Genomic DNA, 24,608 nt, shown 5'->3' on the forward strand with positions numbered 1-24,608 from the left:
CATATCTATCAAAGCTGTGAAGCCCCATTCTTATGAAGCTGTTGAATGACCTGGAACAGGATGTTCCTTGGCTTTGGTCCCACCAGGCTGAGCTGAGCCTTTTGAAATGAAAGATCTCGACAAATAAATCTGGAGAAAGTGACATGGATCTCTGTCCCATGCCAGGATAATGTATAAATGACAATCTCAATCCCAAAAATAAGTAACATGTTTAAACTAGTGTGGCTGTTGCGTGTTTTACACTATCTCACAACACTGCAGTTGCAGAAAGATCATTTCCTGTGCTGAGAAATATTCAACAAAATCCAATGGATTTTACAGACACAAACTTGGTGTATTTTTTTATTTAATGTCTGTGTATTTGTGTGTGTGTGTTAATGCTATTGATAATTTTTAGGTCTACCAACTATTTTCTGTTTTAAAGTGTATTAAATGATTGAAGAAAACAAGTATCTGAGTTTCTTAAGTTCCAGTTTGAATTTCCAGTCATTTTCTATAGCCTAAATAAAAAGATAACTTATTCTCAATTGTATGATGTAGCTTTTTAGGTCCCATGTACTGACCCCCACCCCTCTGGACACATTTTCAGTCTCACCCCCTACCCATAAACCAACACTGTTCAGAAGAATGGCAGGTATGTAATTAACTGAATTAGAGTAAAGAAATACATATACCTGATTTTACATATCTACACATGAACAGTGTATGCCATGGCTCATTATAGCAGATCCTTTCCAATATATTTTTCTTATATATTACCACCATCCAACCTCCCCACTTACACCCCACCACCAACACAATCAGACTGGGGCAGGACTCAAAATCTGTTACCCATGTCTTTCTACTAAACACACCATTTGGTCAAAAGTAAATTTAAAATGTCAATAATTTACAATGTTGTAAATCTGACCTTTGAACCCCTACAGGGACTCCAAAGGAGGAGACCGAGAATAATACCTCTCTTGTGCATCACCAGATAGACAAAATAACTATCATGCATCACCAGATAGACAAAATAACTATCATGCATCACCAGATAGACAAAATAACTATCATGCATCACCAGATAGACAAAATAACTATCAAGTTTTGTAAATTCCATTATTCAGTTTAATGGGCAGAGCAGACAGTTGGACTGAGACAAGTGGCATTCACAATATGGGGAAAATAAAGACCCACTTTTTTAGTCTAATTTGTTTCTCAAAAAAATTTGACATGATTCTTCTCTCAAAGGGACTGATGCACTACTGTCTGAAAACAATTTTCAGGAATTCAAGATAATACCATTTCTTTTTTAACTCCTGATTGCTGAAGTCATCTATGATAATCTTTAGCTGTAAGATTTTTATTTAGCTACTGTGGCTGCCATACTGCATGTATAATCTGCACCATTTTCATTTAGGACAAACTGACAAGATTTTCAATATGTTCATTGTGGCAGCTATACTCAAGGTCAGAACAGCACAATTCTCATTCAGGACCAACCAGATATCACAATTTGGCTAGTGGTGAAAACCCCATGTCAATTTGACGTTTTATTTATAAGGAAAAGCAACAACAAAAATTGCAAGATGGATGGATGCTTTGGTGGCCATACTGTATTTCTTACTGGTACCATTTTCATCTAGTGCCAACTTAACATCTTAAGAAGTCTTCAGGTCAAAACCCCATGCCAATATGAGTTTCCATTCAAGAGGAGTTGCAATAATTACAGGTTACTGCATCTGTATGGGAAAATATGAACGAGTTTTTCGGATGGAATACTGCACGATCTTGGGAGTGCAGTATATCCATCCGACAAAACGAGTTCATATTTTCCCATACAAATGCAGTAACCTTTTTATTATATGCTCATTTTCTTATTCTACCTAAGGCTTAATTACATAAACAAAATACACTACAAGAATTTGATTTGAACTTAGTCACTCGCAAGACAAAACTTTTTAAAGAAAATGGCACTTTGGTCTATTTAAAATTGAAATTTAGATTCACATTGTGCAACAACTTTTGGTATTTTTGTCGATTCTATGAAATTTCATGATTATGGACTAGATTCATCTGTGCAAATTCTACATGAAATTCATCAGATTGAAGTAGCGAGGGAGAAGTGTGTTGACATCTGCAAGCGTGTTTCTGTTATGGAATTTAATTTTTATTTCATTTTGAGTGCAGTAAGGAGGATGTAATTGCACTTGGAGTATAGTTGAAATTACAGTACAATTTCAAAAAGTGTAATCATGCTTGAGAACCCATGACATGGCTCATATAATTCGGATTTGCAGAACTAAGAAAGGAAATTCAGGATGGAAAACTGTAAGTATATTTTTTGCCATTCTTACTACCAACTAAAGAAGACAGTTTATACCTCGTCACTTACATGTTATTTGTAGGTACCCAGCAATTTTATGAAATCTGGCATCTCGAGCCTAAATCCAAAACAATGTATGAAAAAAGTTAACGCAGAATGTAGCAAAGCAGCTGGCATGTGGCAGTCCACGAAACATCTGCTTTAGTTCATTCAGTAACAAATGTAATCAACCAAAATGTAAACCACCTACTATGTGAGTGTACATGATTTGTTTACAAAAAGTGCTGGCCATCTGTCTCCATTGTTTGTTTACAACAGAAAGTAGACCCTTTATGAGTGCAGTTCAGTATCGTAAAATACTGAACATTTTGACAATGCAAAGTTAACGGAGAAAAAGAATGAGCATATAATAATTTTCATGATGACAGCTATATTAGACATCATATTGGCACCATTTTCATTTAGATGCAAAGAGGCATTATAAAAAGTATTTGTGAAAACCCCATGTTGATACGACAGCACGTTCATGAGTAGCTATAATAAGATTTTCATACTGGATGTCCAGAAGGCACCTGTTTCACTCAGGACTGTCCAGATATCATAATAAGACTTTTGGTGAAAACCAACATTGATATGGTTTTTCATTCAGCAGGACTAGCAATAACAAGATTCCATGATATCTGACATAATGAATGTCAGATAAGCACCATTTTCATTAAGGACCAACTAAACATCATACAGTGAAAAACCCCAACGTCAATATGATCATCTATTCTGCATGAGTAGCAATAATAAATTTTCAAGATGGCTACTGTGGTATCCATAATGGATGTCTAAACTACAGTTTACAGATCTCAGTAATTACACAACAATGGTATATTTTTACTGGGCTTGTCACAAACTTGCAGGTTGTACTATTAGCAATAGCTAGCAACAAACCATGGCACATTACCTGTGTAAGGAAAAAAATGTGCCAAACAGATCATAACCAATCTAGAATGATCTTTACTTAAAGTGGGGATGCAATGAACAGGTTTCCAGAACAAATCAATCTGGACTTAATTATCATCAATAACAAAGACTTCTTTCAGGCAACAATAATCAATAATCTAAAAGATGTTAAAATTTGGCATCTGGCTTGAATTAAATAGAGACTAGTTCCATGGCCTAACCGTAACTTAGACAATATGGGATATTGCTGTAGCAGACAAGGGACTAGTCAGGCATTAGATTTAATTAATATCCATAAATTCAAGCCTGTTTACTTTTCTTTTGAACTAACAGTGTGGTCAAAAAAGATTTCAGCTGATATGGAAAAAATATTTTATGTCAATTTTCTCTAAAAAGAATTGAGCTGTTTCAGCTGTTACTTACTGCATTTAGAGAAAATACAACATGGGTGTCAAATTGTCATCACACTGACCGATGTCTGACGTGGAAAATGAGCTTTTCTAAGTTCGTACACACTTTTACATTAAAAGGAGATAAATATTCAGTTCTGTATCCTTGAATGTTTACACATGAAAATGGTCACAATTTATGTTTATCATCCCCAAATCTACTGTTTATTTTACCTGTTGAGGTTCTTACTATCTTACCATGTGCTATGCTTGCAGTCAGTATGTACTGCTATGGAATATTGACACAAAATATTATTTTAAAAAAATCATTGTGATATCTGCTTTTAGTCAAATGTAAATAAATTTTTTCATCAAAAAGTCCTTTTATGTGACAATTTTGTTTACAATACAAATATTTAATACACGATAAATTTCATGCAGGGTCAATTTATAACAAGATGATATTAACCAAATATAAACTGTTGTGATTAAATGGAGAGTTGGTTATTTAGCGTTGAGGCACCTGGAGTAAAGATTCTTGATATAGGGACAAGGATCTGAACCTGTGCCCTTTTGGTCATAACTCCAGCAAGGTAACCACTGGAACACTGTGGCTCCTACCTCCATTAGTTGTGTCTTACAACATGCTTGACAACTATTCTACAACTGGAACCCAGAGAGTCAGGCCAAAGATATATGCTGGCTTAACTAATGTTGTATCAGCTTAACCAATATACTTTGTAATGTTATTTCATGGATGCAGACAATCATGTTATAACATGGTTTACCTGTACTATATACTGAACTACTGAATAATATATCTAATGAAATAAAGATAAAAACACAATGACAAAAAAAATAATTACATGACGTTTAACATGAACTGAAATGTTATTTCAAGTAAAGCTAAACAAATTTCATCTGAAAACTCAGCATCTCATTGAAAACTACAAATTCTCCATTGCTGGTAAAATGTGCACCAATATTTGCATATTGGTGTCAAGTTTTGACTTACCTGACTTTTTACCACAAAGGTAATAAGATAATCTGTCTGTTAATTCATATTGGCATTCTACTAGCCTATCAGCGATATCGTGGTGACCCTCAGCTCTGGAATAAAAAAAGAGTACTGTCAATGTAATATTATATGCCTGCCGTGTGGTAAATAGCATTATTACACTTCTTCCAAGTAAAATCTCTCTCGAAGTCAACCTTGTCCTAAATACCTGCCAGCTACGATCAACTACAAACCCCAAAATTAATAGATACCTTTCAAGTTTCAAATGCAAGCCATCCACAATGTCTGGTCATGCTTTTTTGCATAGAACTTTAGTTATTTTCTGAAAAACATTTTCTTTCTATGAGTCACTCACCCCGACCCTTAACCTTCTCACCCCATGAATCAACAGGCATCTTCCTGGTCTCAAATGCAAGCCATCTACAAAGTTTAATCAACATAAGTAGTATAGAACTTTTGTTGTTTTGTTGAAATGGTTTTTCCTTCTATCAATTCATGTGACCATGACCTTTGACCCCAAAATTAATATATGCCGTCATTGTCCCAAATGCAAGCTATGCACAAACATTGGTCAAAGTAGGTGATAAAAGAACTTGTGATATAATGTGGAAACCGTTTGTATTATACATTTCATTCCATTGTGGTGACCTCATCTCGGAACCAACTTTCTTTTCCCATGTAGGAAATATAGTTTCCCTCATGTTATTCAAACTTATATTTCCATATTGAAACCAACTAATGTTTTCTTCTTTTACTTCTCTTTCTCTAACTCATTTCTCTTTCTCCATCAAGATAAACAGATCTTAGAAATGATGTGCCATAAAAAATGCCTGAAAACAAACTTGACACAAGCCTGTTTCAAGTATTAATTTGTTTAAAAATGTTTTCCACAGGAATTATGCAAATTAAGTGAACTTATATGACCTGTTTTTATACAGTATTTAGTGTAACCCATAAAGTTCTTGTTACACTCTGTGATAAATGGTAAAAGTTTTATATCAAACCAAAAGATGAAATATATTAAAATTAAATACATTATTAAAATCTTTTTAATTCATTAATTATACCTATCAACACACCCACAATAACCAAGTCTGAAGATGATCAGGAAGTTGGGGATAGACAACTGCTGATTGCAAAAATTAATTAAGTAACTATAAAAATGTGTGGTTAGAGCATCCATCTCAGATGTGGGAGGTCATGGGTTCGAATTCCAGCCAAGTCATAACAAAGACTTATAAAAACGGTGCTAACAGCTGCCTCACAAGACGCTCAACATTAAGAGGTTAGTATTAGGACTGGTTAGCCTGGTGTCAGGATAATGTGACTCGGTGGGACATGATGCTACATGTCTTCGGCATGATGTCCCAAAGCCTGACATCACTATAAACTGCTACACTTCAGAAATCATAGCGATATGACTGAAAAACTGTTAAAGCTATGTTAAAAATCCAAATCACAGACATACACACATCAGAATTGTTTTTAACCATTAACAATAAAGTCAAGATGTCTTCTTCATGTTTGTCTTCAATTCATCCTGTGTACAACACAGTCGGCACTTAACCAGGTTCTCACAGAAACATCAGAGACATAGCTCCGATGGATGATTGACAGTTTTCACGTTTGACTACAAGAGGGCATATTGTATTTATGATGATTAAGCTTAAACTGAATAAAAGCAGAACTAAAACATGAATTTCGTTTGACAAAACTTATTTAATTGGTATTTATTTAGTACAGGTTGCAAACAGTCAGTGCTAGTGACATTTTCAAAATTTCACATAATATTGTTACTGACATTGTTTCAAGAATGTTATTTTGGAAATAAGTTTTACAAAATGTATGATTTCTTATTAAAAGTTGAGAATTTCATGATGGTGATTAAAATTTTTGGCTACTAATTTGCCAAATTCAAGTCATTTTTGTGTAATCCCATTAATATAATATCCACCTAAAATTTAAAAAAAGCCAAGTCCAAAAAGTGCAAAAGACTTAAAAATTCTAAAATCACTGAAATACTCATGATATCAAAGCAGATCATTTAAATATATGATTTCTTATTAAAAGTTGAGAATTTCATGATGGTGATTAAAATTTTTGGCTACTAATTTGCCAAATTCAAGTCATTTTTGTGTAATCCCATTAATATAATATCCACCTAAAATTTAAAAAAAGCCAAGTCCAAAAAGTGCAAAAGACTTACAAATTCTAAAATCACTGAAATACTCATGATATCAAAGCAGATCATTTAAATATACATAAAAGGTACATATAAAGTTTTGTCTGTTTACAAGAGATTTATGTAAGATTGCTGATGAACTAGCTAAAAGCAGAAAAAAAGTCATGTAGATGTACGTGAGATTGATGCAGAGGTATACAACAGACAGGAGAAAATTAAGTTGACTCCCCCAAGAGCTAAAACACCTACGTATACGCAGGACCATGCTAGCATGTAAAATTGAAGATTTATAACAGGAACCTGTAAGAGTTTAGCTGCAGCCTAGCCAAACAGATTACCATACATACAAGTCAGATCAAACGGCAAACACAGATCTTGGTGTGCCATCACATAATGTGCTGACAAATCAGGGTCTGTATTGATTGTTATAGACCATCCTAAACAAACTGTACAGACCCAGACCTGTCAGTGTATTATGCAATGACACACACAGTTTGTTGCTGATGTTGTTGTTGTTGGGTTTAATGCCATTTTTCAGCACAAGATAGGCTATACATGGTGGCCAGTATTAATGGTGGAGGAAGAACCAAGGAAAACCCACATACCCACATAGGCCGAACCTGAGACTAGAAAACAAGCAGACAGAGGTGAGATAGTTGTGATCCATAATGGTGAGTGCTTTAGACCACTTGGCACACACACACACAGTCTGCAGCTGATCAAACTTATATGTGTATGTATGACACGACTTGACAGATTGAAAGGTATATTGTTGTCAGGTTTTTACCCTATCAAAGCATATCACAAGAGTGTTTAAATTGTGAAATTTGTATAAATAGTAAAGATTAGTAACCTGGCATAATCTATTGGAGTTTTGCCATAGGCATCAACAGCACCGGGATCTGCTCCATAGATGACTAGAAGTTCTATCTGCAAAATCTGAGCTGAAGAGGCTGCCACATGCAGGGGGCATGTCCCTTTATCCTGGAAAACAAAGTACAATAAAGAATGATCTTGCTTTCCTACAAAAATTCATTGACTAAAATACTTAAACATAAGATAGAATGGATATTTTTTACTACAGGACTAGACCATGCTTGTGAAAAAGAATCATGAAATTCTCCATAGGCTATTTTGTTTATCATGGGGTACCAATTTTTGTGGAATTTGTAATTGCTACAAACTAAAAATTAAAAGACCCAAACAATGATCCCTTCAGAGAAAATAACAGGACCTGATCACCATTACACAAATTTAAAGAATGATGAAAATGTGATTTCTTAGCAAACCAATGAAAATTGATACCAACAAAAATAAAGGAAGTTACAGTATTTAAAGAATGTTTTGTTTTGTTGTCGGGGGAGGGGGGCTTAACACCACTATCTCAGTGCAAGATAGGCTATACATAGTGGCCAGTATAACTCATGGAGGAATAGACCGGAAAAACCTTGATAAGAACTGTCGACCCACAGGAAGCTACTTGCAGCTTCCACATATACCCACATTGGCTGAGCAAGATATTCTAATTGACGCAGACAGAGGTGAGATGACAGTAATTGCTATAGACTAGCACTTTAGACCACTTCGCCACCCGGGGCCCTTTATTAAGGACTGTGCAGTACCAGTGAATAGTATAGGATATAAATGAGGACATACTGTACGTACTCACATACAAGTCAGACCCAACTGCAAACTGCACAGACCCAGATCTACTTTTGCATAATGTGCAAGCAGATCTGGGTTTGTGCAGTTTGTTAGGACTATTCAGTAAAACAAAGAACATAGACCTGAACTTGCAGTAACATTTGTGTCATCAACTTGGGGTCAGTGATGTTTGTAGTAGGACCGGACATAAAAGATAGTTCATACGGTACTAATGGAGTGCAAAGTAGCTTTAAGTATTTATAAGATATAAATCAGTGAAATAGTAAATCAATCAAACTATTTTCAGTAACAGGAGCATTGCTGTTGTTGTTGTAGGTTTAACGCCATTTTTCAGCACACGATTGGCTATACATGGCGGCCAGTATTAATGGTGGAGGAAGAACCTGGGAAAACCCCGGAAAGAACCACCGACCCACGAGAAGCTACTGGCAAGCTTTCTCACATACCCACGTTGGCTGAATCTGAGACTTGAACCCATGCAGACAGAGGTGAGATGGTAGTGATCCGTAACGGACAGCACTTTAGACCACTTGGCCACTCGGGGTCCCTAGTAACAGGAGCAACAAAGACATCTGAACTTGTCATGTTAATATAACATAATAAATGTTGCAAATTCACTGTTTTTCATAGGTATTAATATTTGTTGTTTTTTTGTTTCTTTTAATTTTTTTTATTTGAGATGAATGCCTGGTTGTTTCCTTCAGATGGACCACTATTTGTTTGGTCTTCAAATTTTTGGTTGCAGCAACTGTAAAATCTGTAAAACTAGTAACCATCAAAAATATTGAATTGATAGTGTTTGGAAATACAACACTCCCTCACAATAATAACTTTCATTATAATGCATTTCCCATAATAAAGTGAGTTTGGTCATGAATCCTATTTCATTTAATGGTACAAAAATTATATGTATTACGTACTTCAATATAAGGCAGTATACTTTGTGGCTCATGTGGGACACATTGCAATGTTGGAGAACTGTATATGAAACATTTCAGGGCTGAATTTTCTCATTTTGATTAAGGACCAACTAGACAATGTGATGAATGTGTGCGTAAATTTCATGACAATCCTCCAAGTATTTTTAAAGGAGTAGTAACAACAAATTTGTGCAAATGGATGGATGGATGGACACTGAATGAAAAAAAACTATCCCACAAACTCTTCTGGTCTGTGACCAGTAGAACTAAAATAATGACACCAGGAAAGCTTCAGCAATAAATAATAATAATAAAATTAATAATAATAATAATAATAATAACAACAACAACAACAAGAACAACACTAATAATAACAAGTTCCTCAAGTGGACTGATACTCTACTGGTCAAAATGAATTTTCAGAAATTCAAGGTAAAACCATTTCTTCCTTTTAACTGCTGAGTGTTGACACCGTCTCTGATATTCTTCAGCAATAACAAGATTTTCAAATTTAATGTTATTGGGGATATAATGATTTCAGAAGTGGCACCATTTTCATTTAGGACCAAGAACACATCATCATATTAAGTCTTATGGTGAAAACTCCATGTTAATGTGATCATTCAATCAGGATGGAGTAGTGACAAAACATTTTTTCAAAACAGCCCTCATATTGGAAGTATGACCGGTACCATTTTCATTTGCAGCAACTAGGTATCATAAGAAATCTTCTGATTAAACCCAAAGCTGATATGGCCATCCATTTGGGAGGAGTAAAGAGAATAATATTTTCAAGATGGCCACTGTGATACTGAGGATTAGTTTGCATCATTTCATTTAGGACCAAACTGACACCATCAGAACTCTTCTAGTGATAACACCATGTAAAATGACATTTAATGTAAGAGTAATGATACAATTTTAAGGTGGCTTTCATGGTGGCCATATTGGTAAACATATCAGCAGCATTTTAATTTAAGACCAAGAGGAAATGAAATATCTTGATGAAAACATTATGTTGATATGACTTTCCTTCTTGGATGAGTAACAATGAGAATTTCAAGCTGGCTGCCATGACGGTCATACTGGATATCAGATGCAAACCATTTTCACTTAGGACCAAGCAGACATCATAATAAGTCTTTTGGTGAAAGCACAATGTTGATATGACTAGCCATCAAAGAAAACAAATGATAACAAGATTTTCAAGATTGTTGTGGCCATGTTGGAGGTCATATTGGCACTATTTTCATTTAGGACAAACTAGACATCATAAGAAGTTTTCATGTTAATAGCCATACTAATATGACCATTCATTCAAAAAGAGTAGTGATAACAAGATTTTCAACATGGTCACTGTGGAGGCCATACTGAATATCTGAGCGTGATTCATTTAGAACCAACTAGTTCTTTAGTAAAACACAGTTTTATTATAACCATTTATACAAAAGGTGTAATGATAACATGATTTTCAAGACTGGATGTGTGAGTGGAACCATTTTTATTTAGGACCAACTTTACATGATAAGAAGTCATCATGAGAAAACCTCATGTGAATATGATAGCCATCAAAGAAAACAAATGATAACAAGATTTTCAAGATTGTTGTGGCCATGTTGGAGGCCATATTGGCACTATTTTCATTTAGGACAAACTAGACATCATAAGAAGTTTTCATGTTAATAGCCATACTAATATGACCATTCATTCAAAAAGAGTAGTGATAACAAGATTTTCAACATGGTCACTGTGGAGGCCATACTGAATATCTGAGCGTGATTCATTTAGAACCAACTAGTTCTTTAGTAAAACACAGTTTTATTATAACCATTTATACAAAAGGTGTAATGATAACATGATTTTCAAGACTGGATGTGTGAGTGGAACCATTTTTATTTAGGACCAACTTTACATGATAAGAAGTCATCATGTGAAAACCTCATGTGAATATGACTTTCCATTTAGGAGGAGTAGATATAACAAGATCTTCAAGATGGCTGCCGTGATGGCCATATTGGACATCAGATTGGCACTTTTTTCATTTAGGATCAACTGGAAATCATAAGAAGTTGTTTCATAAAAATCTCATGTTGTCATGATTATCCATTCTGGAGGAGTAGTAATAACAAGATTTCCAAAATGTCATGTTGGATGTGAAAGCAGTACCATTTTCATTCTGGACCTTGCAATGAATGTGTGTGTAAAGTTTCATGGTAGATTAAGACTAGTGGCAATAACAAACTTGTACTAATGGATGGATGGATGACAGAAGATAGTCAACAGATCATCCCATACCATAAGCTCTTCTAGATTATGACCAGTTGAGCTAATAATTTATGGTAAGACAACATCAAAGTACTGAGAATACTGATAGACAGAAGATTAGATGGACGAACAAAACTCCAGCGATATTGCTATTCTTGGTCCCTTTTACCATTGCAAACAGACTGCACTAAATAATCTTTATAACATAATTTTAAATCTTCTTTTCTTTATATGTACTAGAGAATTTATATTAGTATTTAAGACATTATTATGGTGAAACATTATCATGAAAGTATTCTTCATAATGCAATCAGTTTACAGACCTACAATCCCTAACAAGATATTCTCAGTAAAGCAGTATATTTTTTTTCCCTAAGATGGGCCAGCTTTCAGTAAGGTATAACAAAATATAACAAACTGCTACTGTCAAGCTGGAAAACATGCATTTAAAAGTCCAGATGTATAATTCATGACTGATGTACCGACATTAAGTTCAACTCGAAAAGTTTGTAAAGTTTATTTTAACCTTAATTACCTCCAATAAAGTTTCACAAACTTCAGTACCAAACCTAATGGAGCTCAATGGCTTCTTGATATCTCCCAACTTGAGGTAATCCTTTTTAATAAAAAGCTGTGGCGACAGCTATCATCTTTCCTGCCATGTGACATACTCAAATCAAAATATGATGTCCACTAAACTTAATTGTTGCTCTTCTTCCATTTTCCCCCAAAAATCTGATTTTTCCATTTTATTCTTCAGTACAATTAAAACTTATTAAGATGCTTATTGTCCCTTTTATTCCTAGCTGCTTGCTTGTTTGATGCCATTCAAAAAATAAAAATAAATAGCTTGATCATGCAAACATTTTCCATCACAAAAATATATGCAGTTTAAAGCATCTGAGATACTCCAGTAAAGTTAGTCTGGTTCCCTGACCAATTCCACTGAATCTAATATGAAACCTGGATCCAAATCAAACATGGACAAGTCAATATCCCGATTTTACAGCAAGCAATTGTATTTCTGTAATTTGTGCTTTTATTCCCTAAATCCATATTTTAAGGGTAATTTCCATAACAATTACAGCGAAATCATAAGGGTTGGCAGGTCCGAGTTTACCAAGAACACTTCTGACCGGCATTAAAATTGTTAGGCCCATCTAAACACTGAAGAAGACAAAAATATAATTTTCCACAAAAAATATTTCACAAAAACTAATAGTTCTAAATAAATAGTACACAAATTATCTTAATATTTTTTTTTATTAAATGTCTGGATATATATGTCAATTATGGTAGGCATATACTGAATGGATAATCAAACTCAGATTTTAAAAAATAAGGCCTCCGAAGTTGTAACAAGCTGAAGCAATCAGATACAAGTCAGCATCATTAATATAATTGGATCTCACTCATTCATGACTTCTTTCAAGATCTTGATGATACAAACTCACATTCCAAGTTTGATCAAAATCAGATAAGAACTGTGACATTCAGAATGCTATCAAGCTCAGCAATCTGATGCAAGATGTGTCCATTAAACTGTGTATCTCAGTCATGACCAAACTCGCATTCCAAGTTTGATAAAAACTGGATCAGAAATGTGGACTCGAGAGTGGTAACAGCAATTGTTGATGGATGAGGGATAATAGATAACACAAGAGATACTGGGATATACCATAAGCTCATTTGGCCTTACAATAAAACTGAAGCTAACAACTTACTGGATGGTAGTAATTAGGATCTGCCCCCTTGGATATTAATCTCAAACAGGTTTCTAAGTTGTTTGTTCGAACACAAGAATGTAATTGCTGAAAAGAAGAAAAAAAATCATGAAGATATTCCTGCCTGAAAATAGAGACAATAAAGAAGTTAGAGTCTGAATGGTATTTTATATACAACTATAAGATTTAAGAAGTTAAAGAAATTTGTAGACTTAAGTTTGTCATGTATGAGTTATTTGTCTCTGACTTAGCTGACCTCAGCCAAACAGAGAAAGGATCAACATAATGATTTACAGGTCATCTCTGTTGAATCACTGTTTCCATCATGTATTACAATCCAAAATCTAAGAGTTCTAGTCCTCAGTTCTGTTTTATTGCAGAAGCACATTTGGCATAGCACTTCTTATAAAATTTGATGAAACTGAATCATCATGCATGAAAAAGTACTGTGGTGACCTAATGACTAAATACTTGTTAACAATTTTACCTAAAACATGCATGGATATTTAATGATGATCATGGTGTGTACATCGTGACTATCTGCTCATTTTTCTTGGAGCACAATGCCTTTTGATATATGGATTTAGGCAAACATTTTTTGTTTTTTAAACAAAAGTACAATCCCACTTATCTAAGAGAAAAAAGCAGATAATGAACTCTTTACCACAAACTTTTATTATGCAGTAAACGCTGACAATAACTGTTGAACAGATCAAATTTAATAAAGTAGAGCAAACACAGGAATGAAATTAGGTGACCAATAAGGCAGATTTGACCATGTTATGCATTAGTATCCCTACTTCTGCCAATGTCCATAACCAGCAAATGGATCCAATTCTGTAACCTTTGTGCACACATGCAGATGACTCCTGTTCATATCTCAAAGTTTTAAAATGTCATGTTTGGTGGACCTAAATACATTACTCATGTTTGGTGGACCTAAATACATTACTCATGTTTGGTGGACCTAAATACATTACTCATGTTTGGTGGACCTAAATACATTACTCATGTTTGGTGAACCTAAATACATTATTCATGTACAACTGGATATGCAGGACAACATAACCAGCACTGTCATTTTGAACATCATGGGAATAATTAAAGTATACATGATTAAGCATGCAACCATACGATTCCAAGATTCCAAGAATTTAATGATCATTTCTTCGAGAGGTATGTATTCTGTCTTTTAACATGATTAACCATTTCATAGCTAGACAGTACAACAAATGGCACATGAAACACCTGTCTTGTGACCTTGGCCCAATTAATGACCTAAACCTTTCAGTTGGGGAATAGATTATTATATTATAAGGTGTGGGTAAAGTTTAATCAAAATAAACTGTAGGGATTGAAAATGACAACCTTAATAAGGAAACAGGTGACTGCCTTACATTATCCCTTTCTGTGACTTGACCTCAAGTTGGTGGTACAGCAGTGGCTTTCAAGTCAAGATATACAAAAGGCTAAAATTTAATTGACATATTGTTGGTTCATAAATTAAAACTGTACATCGACAGAGGTTACTAATTTATATTTCTCCTTGCTGTAACCTTGACCTTTGGAAGGGTGGGGATTGTTATGATATGTGAGATGCTGTTTATACTGATATATACAAGTTTTATCAAATATGTAAACAGTTCTGCTGAAACTGAGTTTCACATTCTCAACTACTATGTCATCGACACAGTACTCAACAAAGAAATTCGCCTCCCACTGTAAGCTCGTCTTCATCCTAAGGAGTCCTCTGTTTAGTAAACAGACTCTGATACCATGTCAACTCTGTATAGGGCTATCTGATACCATGTCAACTCTGTATATGGCTATCTGATAACCATGTCAACTCTGTATAGGGCTATCTGATACCATGTCAACTCTGTATAGGGCTATCTGATACCAAGTCAACTCTGTATAGGACTCGCTACCCAGTAGTGTGATCAGAAAGAGCTAATTATTTTTTGTAGTTTCAAAGCACTGGGAGAGGCTGCTATCTCATTAGAAGAATTAATAAGTTGCATAAATATGATTCTAGCCACCAGATTTATCTTTAATGACTCATAGAGGATTTTCTTCACACATGACAAAGTGTCGGGAATTAGTACTATATAGTAAACATTTTTAGTAATAATTAAGCCCCTTTGTATTCCATTTACTTGATGGAATACTGAATCAGATCAAAAGAATAAAAAATGCACTGAAAATGTTTTTTATTCTGGAAATGACTTATGTTTGAATCAGACACAGTGACTACTTTCACATTAATATACTCTGGCACAGTGACGAGTAGTAGATAATAATTCCTGATCCATATATTATGTTGAATCTTCAATCGATAAATAGTGACTAATATTAATCCAAGGATACATGTGATTCAAAATTGCTCAAACCATGGAAGACATTTAAAAAATCTTCCTGAACTTTACTGTCATCAAGTTTCCCATATCTTCAAATTAATTATTAGAAATGAATATAATATATGCTTTGGAAAGTAAACAAGGATACAATCCATATGTAATTTAGCATGCATTAGAAGTTCATGACACTGCATGCAAATTAGATCATAATCAATTTCCATTTTTCCTCATCTTTCATAAACATATGATGATGATTTTCTGATAACTATAAATAGCAAGGTATTAAAACAAGCAAACGAGTCATTCTTTATCATCATATACAGTACGAGGAATCACAACAGTTTTGAAGATATTACCCCAGGGGTAAGTCTGGAGAAGTACCCCATGGGCCACTGTTGGCTATACACATAATTTATTGGGTCAATATTGTTTTCACAATATGAAATCACCTTTCCATGTCCTAAAACTGCATTATGTGTTCACAGACTGGAAATGACAAAAGATTTCAAAGAATGCCTATGTTTGTAACTACACACCAAGGATTACATAAGCATTCCCAAAATATGTTCACAAAATGTTCATGCAAAGTACAATCATGTCATTTTTAAGTTTATAGGTTTAAATTTGTAGGAGGATTTGAAGGACATTACACATGCACAAACTTAGGAAAGTACGTACAATCATAACACAATCATAACACAAACACCTCTATCACAACATTCCTGTTTGTCTTTGAAATTGTGGGAACAAGAAATGATTAATGTACCTCACATACCTGCTTATACAGTGGAACCCCGCTATAATGCGCCCCGCCATAACGCGAATTCGGATATAACGTGGTCGTAGCATGGCTCCCGAAATTTCGTATATTCATTCACACATGGAGAAAAAAAATTTGGAGAAAAGTAAAAAAAAACAAAACAATAAATTAACTTCATTTTGGGCATGAGATTAGTTGTGACTTTTAAAATAATATGATCGTGGCATGGTTCCTGAAATTTGAAATTCATTTACGTGTATTTTTATCGGATCGTGAAAATATTTGTTTAACGTACGAGAAATAGTGTGTAAAACGTTTATTATAATTTGGTGGAAGAATTCGCGTATGACTTTTAATAATAAATGATCGGAACTTAACAATTTATCCAGGTTCTTTAAGTGATTTTGGAGAAGTGATCGTGTATGAATTCTAAAATAATACGATATATATAACGTACGAGAAATAGTGTGTACAACGCTTGGCTTCTGAAATTTATCAATTTGAACAGGTTGTGGTGAAGCTCCGTATTCTACTCTAGAAGAGAAAACTGGTTTCATTAGGTTTTTGAATTGTTAAGCCGAAGTAAACATTATCGGAAGTGTTACTTATTACGGATCCATGAGTAAAGCCAGTAAATCGTCTTTGTGATTGTCTTCCATGAATTCTGTATACAGTCGTTGCTCAAACAATAGCCGACATGGGCTTCTTATTTAACTGCAATCACAGCCAAGCAGCAGACAAAGCTGTGGTTGATACAAGAGTCGCACAATTTAATAAACATCAAAGGATGAAAGCTGCCAACATGTATCCTGTGCTTGGCGGTGTGATCAAACAACAAACAGTTGAAAGTAAATAATATCCACTTTATTATCTGTAAATTAAAAGGGTATGAAATTGTACATCCGTTCAGCTTAATTTTGTTTTATATAAAAAGTGATTCGTAACCATTGCAGGCCTTCATTACTTAGTTATCGAGCTTTATCTGTGTACGTTGTTTGCTTATATAAAAAAATATTTTACTGTTATGGAAAAGCAAGTTCAAAAACGCAAGTAGTTTTCTGCTAAAGAGAAACTGTATGCCCTAGATAAACTAAACAACAAACTCAGCTTGCCAGAGATCTAGGAATCAGCGAGTCCACTTTGCGAGGGTGGAAAAGAGATGAAGGAAAGCTCCATAGTCTACCCAACATTCTTGAAGAGGAAACTGGTTTACAGCGTAAAAGGGTTAAGTTAGCTAATGACAATGTCCTAGATTCAGCTTTGTACCAATGGTTTGTACAAGCTCGCTCAGAAGGTGTTCCAATTTCTGGCCCAATTCTGAAAGCCCAAGCAGAGAAATTTGATCGCCGTATCAATGGAGATGATTCCAAATTTAAGGCAAGTAATGGCTGGCTAGACAGATTCAAGAAAAGGCACGCTATCAGCCAAGTTCTTGTGTCTGGGGAAATCCGCTCCGCTGACAAAGAGGCTGCCAATTCCTACCCGATTGGGCTTAAAAAGTTGCTGGAGGACGGTTGCTACACAGCCGACCAAGTTTACAACTGCGATGAGACTGGTTTATGTTATAAAATGTTACCCGATCGCACCCTTGCAACCAAGACTGGAGGTAAAGCCTGGGATGCTATCACTGCACGCTGCATTGAACGATGCTGGATAAAGGGTCTTGGGCCAGCTTTTACGCCCTCGACACAAAATGATAGTGACGATGAGCTTGAATTTACAGGATTCACTGAAGACGACGTACGTTTAGCAGAAGAAGCACTCAAAAAATACAAGCACAGTCATCATGATATCCTTAACTGGTATTCAGTAGATGACATCTGCCCTATATACGAACACATATCAGATGACGAAATTGTTACAAATGTCAGCAGGAAGAATGAAGCTGCACAATCAGAACCTGAAACCAGTGACGATAATGATAACGATGACGATGGCACCCCAACTCCCCCACCAAAAGTGTCTGAAGCAGTAGTACATTTAGAAGCAAGTTTAAGGTGGCTGGAAACGCAAGATGTTGACAGCGTCAAAGTCCTTCAATTAAGAAACATTCTTGACTTTGCTAGAACCCAACAGTTCGCGGCAAAGAAGCAAACGTCATTGGATATATTTTTCAAGAAATGATGAAATTTAAATTTGGAACCACAATGACTTTGCACTTTGCGCAATGATTAATTTAGCAGTTTTCACATGTTTCTTTTGATGTTCACAAAATCTGAAATAAAAGTTATTTGCACGCTGAAATCATGCGTTGATTGTTAATTATTCTTGCAGTTGTCGCATATGATAAAATTTTAGCGGTATGAAATTTGTACAGACACCATATGTAGACCCAGGAATAGCTGCATGCAATGACCGTACGATATCAGACGGCAAGTAAATGGTTTCAATATTTTGTTCATCCTATATTTTACACGACGAATTCAGACTATTACAAAATTATTGAATATTTTAAATCTGTACGATTTTCAATGAAATTACATCCATTATGGATGAACTGCATGCCACGACGGCACGGTAGCATACGGTGTTGATACACTTTTCATGATATAGCGATAGTCTGGTATTATCGGTCAATCTGTATTATCGTTCAAACAAATAAAAATTAGTAAATGTTTTTAATGCACAGTAATAACCTATAAATATTATTAGCCATCGATTATTTTGAATATATCTTAATTAATGCGTTCCAGTTAATATTCATCTGATGATAAGCCGACTTTTGATCATTGTACATGTATACACGTATATGTTCTCGGAAAAAAAGTTAAATATTGTAAAACCCCGCATTAACGCGACCCCACTTTTAACGCAATCCGATGTTATGGACCCCGATCATCGCGTTATAGCAGGGTTCCACTGTACATTGATTCCAACTACAAATTACACAGGCCCTGCTGTGCCATTGCATTGTGCTGGCAGATCTGGGTCTATGCAGTTTGTTGCAAGTAATCAGTAGAACACACAGCAAATCACATGATGCACCAGCTGATAAGGCTCTATGTTGCTTGTTCTACTGATTACTCCCAACAAACTGCACTATCTCTGATCTGACATCACATTGTGCAATGCCAGATTTGGGTCTACAGTACATGCATTGTGGATTACAGAACATCGTAATCCTTTCACACTCATTCCATCACAGACGGGATGTAGTGGTCATCATGTCTTGTCCATGGCATGGCTCACAGACAATGGATTAAGTTTCAATTAGTCACAACAATTATCCAATATTCGATTTCCAGTACATCATGTGGAACTTCATTCACATGGTGATAATTTGCACAGTGATAATCCAGATATTTCAATATCTTAATGCAATCACCTCAGCTACAAAGCACTCTTTTTAAGTTGTACACACTGCTGTCAAATATTCAAATACTTTCCCACTAAAATGCATTCACGTGTTTTGCAAGAGATGAAAGATACACCTCCAAGCAAAGAATTCTGAGACTCTTGATGTGCTTCACAAAAAATAAAAATTTTAATGATAGCAATTTTAATAAGACAGATGATCTGCTTTTGAACTAGCAATTTAGAAAAAAGAAATCACATGAAAGCATTAATGGGTTTCATTCCAGTATTTAAAAAAATGCTAGAAATGTTGTGATTTATTTTTTTTATTTCCCCATTTTTAAATTGTTTAACATGTTCCCACACAATGAATTACATGCAGCACAATCCAAAATACAACATCTACTAGACCAGTCTCCATTTAGTTTTCGTGTCCTAAATATACATGTCCCTATAACACATTTTCTCAGCAACTAGACACATTTTCTTTTACCATAAGCCTACTATTTTTATGCAAATAATACGATGCATGTGATGTTGCATTCTGTAACCAACAGCGTTATAATATATACTTAGGACTGATAGTTTGGTCATCATATGAGTTTAATATTACCAAATGAATGGGTGAAAGTAATGCAAAATGGTTATCACTTGAATATTTTTGGTACAAGTGATGTAGGAGATAAAACTGCATTTATTATTTTCAGTGAATGCAGATTCAATTTGATTGGTACAGTACACTCCTACAATCCACATGACAAATACTGCATACTGTTGCCGAATGTCATGTGAATATTGTTTATTAGTTTGGTTACTAATCTGTTAAATATTGACCCAATTATTTTTTTCAAAAAAGTTGATGTGAATACAAATAAAACATTTTGTTGCCAAAGAACATTGAGCAAATGTTATTTATACATGGTTCAGCAATTAGGCCAACAATGTTAAATTACTGAAATCATGCCTGTGTTCACCCAAATGGCACTGAATGTATTGGAACAAAAACCAAGCTTAAAGTTATATGAATAAACTTTTTGAACTTTTTGAATTCAAAGCAGTAATAATTGAAGGTTAACTGTCAGAAAATATACATGTTCATACTCCACATATTGTTTAACTTGTACTGTATTACACGTATATCAATAATGCCTCATATTGCCCGAACTTGTCTAAGCTGAGAGTCTGCCAAGGCTATAAGATCTATCTCTAATTGCATTGATTGTTATTAATTTGATACCTGGCTTCAAATTAGTATGGCTTCAAACATGTATCCTTGGTACAACTTCTTAAATACAAATTAGAGGTGGAAGAGACTGGACTTCAGAGGATGTAAATCCTAATTGCTTCCTGCATATTCTGCCCAGTTCATATTTATTTCAAGGTCATTGCAAATACTGTCACAGTGTTCGCTTTAATTATTGTAGTAATATTTACTTGACTTTCAATCTATTCAAGTTTAAGCTCATTCATGGTAATTATGTTTAAATTCAACAACAAAAAATAAGAAGAAAAGCATGCTAATAGCAGGTTGATAAGTCAATTAATTATATGAATTCTTGTTAAATACAAAATTAATTACTAAGCAGCAATTTACATATTATTATTATTCTGAATAAAGTGCGGTCAACTTTTTCCGTCGATGAATGCCAAATTGATGATAATTGCAGCACATTTTGAAAATGCATAACCTTTAACTACCTATGCTTGTTTCTGAGTTAGTAGTAAAAGTTACAGGCAATGATGACTGAAAGTTATGGTGCATTAAGTTTTCTCTTTTTTTGTGCATATAATAAACACGTTTTATTACAAAAGTATATGACTGTGGTAATGGTTACTTTCACATTGCAAACTTTGGCAACCATGTGATGTATTTAGCATATAAATAGTATTTAAAAAGAATGCCCATAATCAGATTAACCAAAACATTTTCAATTTTCTACACATCATAGATGTATTTTAGTCCCTGAACCTCCATAAGATGGCTGCTATCTAGTAGACTGGTACAACAACAAATCTGTCCAAAAATGCTATGAACAGGAAGTTAACAGTCTCATGGAATCACCATGAGATCTACCATATATACCTGCTCATAAGTCGAGTCCAACTGCACAATGAACAGACCCAGATCTGATGTTGCTTAATGTGCTGGCATATCTGGGTTTATGCAATTTGTTAGGAGTATTTAGTAGAGTAAACAACACAGTCCAAGACCTGCCAGTGTGTTATGCAATTGCAGATAAGGTTCAATACTGTTTGCAGTTGAATTTGACTTGTAAGCTAATACAGACAGTATGAAATCAATAACTAGTAGACATTTGGTTAGTTTATAGAAACAGGTAACAGATGGACCAAAACTGATGACAACAATTTTCCAATATGCTGTGGTAAATAAGCCACAAATTTCAAACATCATGACAGCTATTCTTGATTTGCATAAATTAATAACTCTGATACTGGAGGATTACAAATGCAAGGTACAGCTACAAAATGTAAATTTCGCTCCTTTTCAGTGTTAGGATTACCTGACTAAGATCATCAATAGAATTTATGTCTCCATCTTTTTGTTTGTTCACAAATGACAAGAATTGGTATTTGGCACGAATAAAATCTGCTTTCACTGGACTGAAATATAAAGCAGAAGAGTACATTTTGAAAATGGACAATTAATAAAACTGATGATACACTCATTAAATGTCTTCAGCAGAATCTGATTTGTCATCTGTGTTAATGCAGTGATGTAACCTCCCTTACAAATGACTTGCAAACCTTACAGACTAAATTTTAACACTAATACTGCCACCACTGCTGCTGCAATCGCTGCCAACAATGAGCAGCATGACCCATGATTACTGACAGATTTATGATTTTGTTAACCCCCAACCACCCATTCCAACAAAGATTTAAATGGTATTATTGAAAGGGAGACAGATGTAGCTCTACAATGATACCAAATAATCTGAAAGTTCTAGTTGCACTACAAAATACAGTGGGAAAAACATAATTTTTTCAACCTGCATTTTTCCACCCAAAATTTGCCCATGGTCCATGGATTTGTCCAGAAGATGAACCTTTGCAAAAAGTAGGATAAGATGGGATTTGGAATAAAGAGTGGTCTTAATACGAAAATGATAATTCCATTAAGCAAAAAAAAAAAAAAAAAAGAAAAGAAAAGTAAAGAACTCCAACTTTTACCCTTCTGCTCATGTGTGAGTGAAATAGCCAATGAAAAACAATGTTTCTAACTCAACATGGCATTTGGTTAATGGAAAATCACTTGGAAGTCATTGTATTAGAATGTATTCAGAAATAGCGCACAACACGTGTTTCTTACTCATGCTTCAGGCGAAAATGATAAAAACCTCCTGGGGTTAATGAGTTAAAGATCTTTACGCCATTAAAGAATGGCAAAATGAAACTATAATTTTTTTTTTCTCTTTTTCTTTTCATTTTTTTTATAATATATAATTTTTTGTTAACAAAACCATCCCCTGAATTTTGCCACCCTAGGTAGTTGCCTTGTCTGTCTAATCTGCCACTGACCATGCTTATTTTGTGTGTGTGTGTGTGTGTGTGTGTGTGTGTGAGAGAGAGAGAGAGAGAGAGAGAGAGAGAGATTTGGATTGTCATATTGTTACAATTTCTGCAGTGTGGCAGTTTATAGTGATGTCTAGCACTGGGGCATCATGCCGCAGACATGTAGCACGATGTCCCACCCAGTCACATTATTCTGACACAAGGCCAACCAGTCCTAACACTAACCTCTTAATGCTTAGCGCCTAGTGGGGCAGCTCTTAGTACCATCTTTATAAGTCTTTGGTATGACTCGGCTGGGGTTTGAACTCAATGGTCTGCTTATTATGTTACAAATGGTTTAATATTTTAATACAGAAATTAGTGACAATTGGAATACAATCAAAATTAAAGCAAAATAGAAAACTACAATAAAGCAGCCTCCTCCCATGCTTTTCTCAGTTATTCATTCACCCCAACATATCAATACCCAATATTTTCACCTTCCAGTTCAGCAGAGAAGGGGTGGATGACAATTTTATGACCAAAGACTCTCAACAAACCAGCTTCAGATATCAGGTGGCTGGAAGGGTTGCACTACGTTACTTAGAGTCAAATATACCCATATTCCCCATTTCATCAATTAACCTCAGCAATGTACACAAAAATGGATTGACACGGATAGGGAGTAAATTTTGTCCCAATATATACATCAAAATTATGCAATGATAAGTCCATTCTTGACAATAAGCCCACTCCTCATTTTTACACAGTTTAAGCAAATATTTACTGAGGATATCTGAACCTGATAATAAGAAACTCTTTAAATTTTGGCTAAATAATTAGGTTTCCCCCACCCCCATCTTATAACAGGAGAAATATACCCTCCCCCCAATTTTTGTAAAAACATATAAGGGGTCAAAAAACCAAAATAAAATGGATTTGATGCGTAAATACTGTGAATTCAGTTATTTTTGTGGGTACACATTTCTGTAGCTTTTCCAAATACCATATATACTTGCTTATAAGCAGAGCTAGACTGCAAACAACTGAGACCCTGATATGCTGTTCTATAATGTACTGGCACGTCAGGGTCTTTGTTGTCTGCACATGGGTTACTACTTAAAATTGCACAGACCCAGATCAGCTGGCACAATATACGATCGCATATCTGGGTCTGTGTAGTTTGCAGCTGGACTCATAAGTGAGTATATATGGTATGGCATTATTGTTTCTGTTTAGATTCATGGACTGAGCAATAAACC

The 24,608-nt window shown here is 34.8% G+C and overlaps 1 protein-coding gene across 2 annotated transcripts in view; it reads right to left on the bottom strand.

Annotated features, from left to right (window-relative positions):
- Window positions 1–24,608, bottom strand: part of LOC149777140 (ARF GTPase-activating protein GIT2-like) — a 182,920-nt gene that overhangs the window by 103,299 nt on the left and 55,013 nt on the right. For both annotated transcript variants that reach the window (XM_089941832.1, XM_089941831.1), the window contains exons 4-7: window positions 22,356–22,455; window positions 13,423–13,509; window positions 7,702–7,832; window positions 4,664–4,758 (exon numbers count right to left, since the gene is read on the bottom strand). In XM_089941832.1, the coding sequence (XP_089797958.1) occupies window positions 4,664–4,758; window positions 7,702–7,832; window positions 13,423–13,509; window positions 22,356–22,455 (413 nt within the window). The remainder of the gene's footprint in view (window positions 1–4,663; window positions 4,759–7,701; window positions 7,833–13,422; window positions 13,510–22,355; window positions 22,456–24,608) is intronic.

This window comes from Sinohyriopsis cumingii, chromosome 18 (assembly GCF_028554795.1).
Source record: "Sinohyriopsis cumingii isolate HCF-2022 chromosome 18, ASM2855479v2, whole genome shotgun sequence".
Lineage (NCBI taxonomy): Eukaryota > Metazoa > Mollusca > Bivalvia > Unionida > Unionidae > Sinohyriopsis > Sinohyriopsis cumingii.